This window comes from Lithobates pipiens, unplaced genomic scaffold (genome assembly GCF_037356315.1).
Source record: "Lithobates pipiens isolate NorthernLeopardFrog02 unplaced genomic scaffold, aLitPip1_a1.2 Scaffold_16, whole genome shotgun sequence".
Taxonomy (NCBI): domain Eukaryota; kingdom Metazoa; phylum Chordata; class Amphibia; order Anura; family Ranidae; genus Lithobates; species Lithobates pipiens.
In genome coordinates this window covers 77,450,331-77,456,330 of record NW_027507748.1, presented here as the reverse complement: position 1 = coordinate 77,456,330, position 6,000 = coordinate 77,450,331, and the positions used below count along the sequence as shown (strand labels likewise).

Below are 6,000 nucleotides of genomic sequence, written 5' to 3'. Positions count from 1 at the left end.
TCTTTTTTTTTTTTTGGTAGATGTTCCCAGCAGTGGCCAGCCACCCCTGCCATGTGTATGACAATCACTTGCCTATTATCCTAGAAAATGGGCAGCAATGTTTTTATATTATAATGTTTTTATATTATAATGTTTTTATAATATGTTTTTAACATTTGGCTCTCAGTGACTTCAGCAGGGTTCAGATTCTGCCCCGAAGCTTTTGTCATCTTTGCCAAACCCACCTCAAATCTAACTTGGGTACATTTGTCTCATCTCTAGTCAACAGCGGGTGAATTCCAACATGCTTGAAACAAAGATCTATGCTCAGAGTAAAAGGAAAAGACAGATTGTGACATCAGTGCCCCGCTTCCCCACCTTGTCCAATCAGAGAATGCTCTGAATTCATTGAGAAAATGCAAAGGTTTCCCTGAATGGCGCTCATGCCTGGACCTGTAAGGCAGGGGCAATCACTGTAGTAGCAGTCTACTCTGGTGACTTCCATCTTCTAGAGGGAACATGGCACATAGCTGGACCATTGTTCACGCCATAGAAATGCAGTCTGGATGCGTTCCATGTGCTTTTCTGCAGGTGCGTTTTTGGTGCCTTTTTGATGTGTTCTAATATGTTTTTGATGCATTTTCGGTGCGTTTTTGATGCAGGTGCTTTTTCCCCTCCTCTTTTTTTCTTAGCCTTAAATAAGGACAAGTGTGTTCCAGTGCGTTTTTGGTGCATTTAGATGTGATCCGTTGCGTTACAGTGCATTTTTGATGCATTTTACAATGTTCCAGTACAGTCCAGTGCATGTTCTTTTTTTTTTTCTGGAACTGCAAGCACTGGTGTGAACTATGCCATTGAAAACCATATAACCTACTTTCCATGCATTTTTGATATTGAAAAAAGTGCACTGGACTGCACGTGGTGTGAACTGACCCAACATGTGGCATTTTTCTTGCACTGGACTGTACTGGAATGCAGTAAAACACATAAAAAATGCACTGAAATGCACTGGAATGCATCAAACACGCATCAAAAAGGCACTGGACCCTAGTATAGTGAAACAAAAAAACAGGAAAAGAGAAGAAAAAAAGCAACTGGAATGCATCCGGAAACGCATAAGAAATGCACCAAAATTGCACTGGTAAAATGTGCATGCATAAAGGTGTCCAGAACGGATCTGGAGTGTTTTTATGGTGTGAACCAGCCCTGAACCTAGGTTCACACTGATGTGATGCGGGAATCACCAATGATTACAGCACTGGTTCCCGCATTAGTCCCCTCCAGCAGGCAGTTCACATTGCCTTCTGCAAACCGCTGCGGGTGTCATTACAATGTTAAAGTGGGAGTCCGCCATTTTTTTTTTTTTAAAAGCCAGCAGCTACAAATACTGCAGCTGCTGACTTTTAAAATAATGACACTTACCCGCCCAGCGCGCCCACGATGTGGGCACCCGAAGCCGATCTCTCGATCGTCTCTCGGGTGCTGCCACTGCCATCTTGGGTATGGGAATCAGGAAGTGGAGCCTTTCGGCTTAATTTCCCGGTTCCCTACTGCGCATGCGCGAGCCGCGCGGCGCAATAAGGATGGTCCCCGCTGTCTCTGGGATCCGTGTGTTTCCCAGCAGGCAGCGGGGGACCTTGGGAAAGGGGCGTAGATTCTGCGGAAAGGGGCGTACCTTCTGCAGAATCTACGCCGGAAGTGGGTGCAGATACCTGTACTGTACAGGTACCTGCACCCCCCACCCCCCGGAAAGGTGCCAATTGTGGCGCCGGAGGGGGGGAGGGTTCCAATAAGTGGAAGGTCCACTTTAGGGTGGACCTCCGCTTTAATAACGCAGATATTTTCCAGCACACCAAGAACCGGAACAAAGTGGCATCCAAACGGGCATGATCATTACATGCCTGACGAAGGGGTCTTGCATGACTCTGAAACGTTGCACCATTCTTGTATTGTGATCAGGCAATAAACTACCTGTTTGGATGCCACTTGCTGTTCCCTGGTGTGCTGGCAAATATCTACGTTGTGACTCGAACCAGTATCAACTCGAACCATGAGAGCTTCTACCAGGAATGTGTGCGATGGGAATATGAAGTATTACTGGGTGTTTATCACACCCCCAGATTGATTCACCAATCGCAGTGCGAACTGTGAACTTGCACAGGAATCAGATCACATGGGTGAGAACCATGTGATCCATGCAATCCGATTCTAGTGCGGGGAGAAACAAGTCCCTGCACTTCTTTTCTGTGCGAATCTAATGCGAGTTCAGCCATGTAACTATATGCCTGAACTCGCTTCTCACAGACATCGCATGTGATCGGTACTGCAGGTGCTGGTGCGAATCACATGCAATGTCTGTGATGGCAGTATTGTAAACCTGGGCTTAATGGTCAAAAAATATAATATACAATATAACATTTTTATAAAATATTATGAAAAAATATAATATACAATATAACATTTACAATATATCCAATATAACATTTTTATAAAATATTCTAAAAATATAAGATACAATATAACATTTACAATATATACAATATAATGTTTTTAATAAAATATTCTAAAAAATATATTATACAATATAACATTTACAATATATCCAATATATTTTTTTTATAAAATATTCTAAAAAATATAATATACAAAATAACATTTACAATATATACAATATAATTTTTAAAATAAAATATTTAAAAAAATATAATATACAATATAACATTTACAATATATCCAAAATAACATTTTTATATAAAAAATATTATAAAAATACAATACACAATATAACATTTACAATATATACAATATAACATTTAAAAAAAATGTATACAAAATATAATGTACAATATAACATTTACAATATATACAATATAACATTTAAAAAAATATACCTAAAAAATATAATATACAATATAACATTTACAATATATCCAATATAACATTTAAAAAAAATATAATATACAATATAACTTTTACAATATATCCAATATAACATTTAAAAAAATATATAAAAAATATAATATACAGTATAACTTTTACAATATATCTAATATAACATTTTTAGAAACTATTATAAAAATCTAATCTACAATATAACATTTACAATATATCCAATATAACATTTAAAAAAAATATATATAAAAAATATAATATACAATATAACATTTACAATATATCCAATATAACATTTAAAAAAATATATATAAAAAATATAATATACAATATAACATTTACAATATATCCAATATAATTTTTTTTATAAAATATAATAAAAATCTATTATAACATTTACAATATATCCAATATAATATAACATTTCAAATAAATCATAAAAAATATAATATACAATATAACATTTACAATATATCCAATATAACATTTAAAAAAATATATAAAAAATATAATATACAATATAACTTTTACAATATATCCAATATAACATTTAAAAAAATATATAAAAAATATAATATACAATATAACATTTACAATATATCCAATATAATTTTTTTAGAAAATATAATAAAAATCTATTATAACATTTACAATATATCCAATATAATATAACATTTCAAATAAATCATAAAAAATATAATATACAATATAACATTTACAATATATCCAATATAACATTTAAAAAATATATAAAACATATAATATACAATATAACATTTACAATATATCCAATATAATTTTTTTTATAAAATATAATAAAAATCTATTATAACATTTACAATATATCCAATATAACATTTATATAAAATATTATAAAAATACAATATACAATATAACATTTACAATATAAACATTATAACATTTCTTTAAAATATTATAAAAAAATGTAATATAAACAAAACAAAAACAACAAAAAATCCCTCTGAAGGGTTAATACTACTTTAAATAAAATAAAGAGTGATGGGGAACCCAGAGGGACAGATGACCAGACCATGCACTAGTTGCACTGATTGCACTGACTGCACGATGAAGAAGAGACGTGTAGAGCTCCCAGCACTGATAAATTCGGGGTGGAGGTGGTGGGGGGGGAGTGGTTTGGTGACAGCTCTCCCCGCCCCTCCCCACTACTGTTGCTGCTGCCATCGCCGATCCGATCAGTAGCCGGGAGCCGCGCACTCAGGAGCGCAACACATCTCCGTACAGTACACAGACCCAACTCGGCTGCCTGTAGAAGTGTATGGAAGCAGCGGCGGACGAATCCCTGAGCCAGGAGAGGGTGACGTGCTGGTTTTGCGGATGAACACCTTGGCCGCCTTGTGGCTGATATAGAGCTGCAGTCAGATCGCTGCTCATCACTTTTGCTCAGGAACTGGTGGCTGCGGGCTGTGTGTGTGCGGAGCTCTGTATAGAGGCGGGCTGTGTGTGTGCGGAGCTCTGTATAGAGGCGGGCTGTGTGTGTGCGGAGCTCTGTATAGAGGCGGGCTGTGTGTGTGCGGAGCTCTGTATAGAGGCGGGCTGTGTGTTGTGTGTGTGCACAGCGCTCCCTCCTCTACACCCCGATCATTGTGTATGTTACACAAGGCGATACATTGTAACTAGCAGGAAAACACAACAAAAGAAATAACCAACTCCAGGAACTGTCCAGCAGCTTCACCTCCTGAACATGAAACTCCCTCATTTCTACCTGCTTGGATTACTTGTCACCAGCGGGCAAGGTAGGAATCCACCACCATTCATCAACTCTCAACTAGTTGTCATCCTTCACCCCGATCACCCACTACCCACCTGCATGTATGGGGTCACACTGTCTTGGGATCTTCTAGGCATTGCATTCTTTATTAGTAATGTCGGCTCTGACAAACATATGAACTGTGATCAGGTCCAAAATTCGAATTTTTCTGGTGCTAGAATAAATTAGGACGACATTGGATCCTTTTCTTTTTTTTTTTTAATGTACGCACTTGATCGCCACGACCGCTGCGTCCCCTATTTATTTATGTGATCAAGGTCTTCTTTTTATTTATTTTTTTTCTCCTAAGTGTCTCTCGGGTGACTTTTCTAATCCCACTGTCTGTTTCCATACTTCTTCGCTCACATTTTAGCCTTCAAGTTCACCTTGAATGAATTTGATGACGGCCAATATCAATCCATTTCTAAAAATTGTTTCGTAAGGTTCTGTTTTTTATTTTTTATTTTTTTTGCGAGCGAAGGGTTGTAATTATGAAGTCACCAAAACATCAAGTTGTGCATGTTAATGTTGGGCTGTTATCACCAAGGTTGGAGCCGTCTTGTTTTCCTCCAGCAGGGGGAGCTGGCGTTCCATATTTAAACTTTCTTTTTTTTCTTTTTTTTTTTTTTCGGTGGCTGGTTCACCTTCTTGCCTAAACTATGTGTTCGAAAAAGCTTTGACACGCTCCTTCTATAATACCTCAAGCACGACTTGACATTTTGGACAAGAATCTGTAGTTTCTTCGGGAAAAATAAAATAAAAAATATGAGCATTCAGGCTACAGTTATGATTCTTGGGTGCAAAAAAAAAAAAAAAGAAGAAGAAAAATATATATATATATATAAATTGAGAAAATAGTTATAGATATAAATGAAGCTTTTTTGGTAAGGCAAGCCTGGTAGCCAAATAGGGAGCAGGGGCTTTGAATCCAATTAGTGTTCAGTAGAAGGGCTGCCTGCTAGCATAATGAGATGTTGGAAGCAGCGACATTAATATTTCAGCTCAGGATGGTGCTGAAAACAAATACGGTGGCCATTTAATGGTCAGTTTGCGGAACTGTAACAACATCCTTACTCTTTGGAGATGCATGCCAAGCAGGATGGTCTCTTTATTAGCATAGTGGTGATTTCAGCAGGATGGTACAGGGATGGGATAGGCAGGGACCGCCAACTGCTTGTGTTTACTCAGCCAGGTACTGGCTTATGCTGTCCCTGCTCCATTAATATGGCAGCGGGGAGTCATGAGAAGCAAATTTAAAATCATCGATTGTGCAGGGTGCGTAAAGAAAAGATCAAGCTTTTTACTCGTGTGTGTACATGGGAAAGTGAAGAGATCACTGG

The 6,000-nt window shown here is 37.0% G+C and overlaps 1 protein-coding gene across 5 annotated transcripts in view; it reads left to right on the top strand.

The window, feature by feature from the left end:
- The first annotated feature begins 4,072 nt into the window (after positions 1–4,072).
- The window catches only part of NCAM2 (neural cell adhesion molecule 2), a 506,619-nt gene continuing 504,691 nt past the window's right edge, over positions 4,073–6,000 (top strand). For 3 of the 5 annotated variants that reach the window (XM_077480044.1, XM_077480048.1, XM_077480045.1), the window contains exon 1: positions 4,074–4,646. In XM_077480044.1, the coding sequence (XP_077336170.1) occupies positions 4,595–4,646 (52 nt within the window). In that variant the 5' untranslated portion in view covers positions 4,074–4,594. Of the gene's footprint in view, positions 4,647–6,000 lie in introns of all 5 variants that reach the window. The other 2 variants (XM_077480043.1, XM_077480046.1) reach the window with 2 other exon arrangements.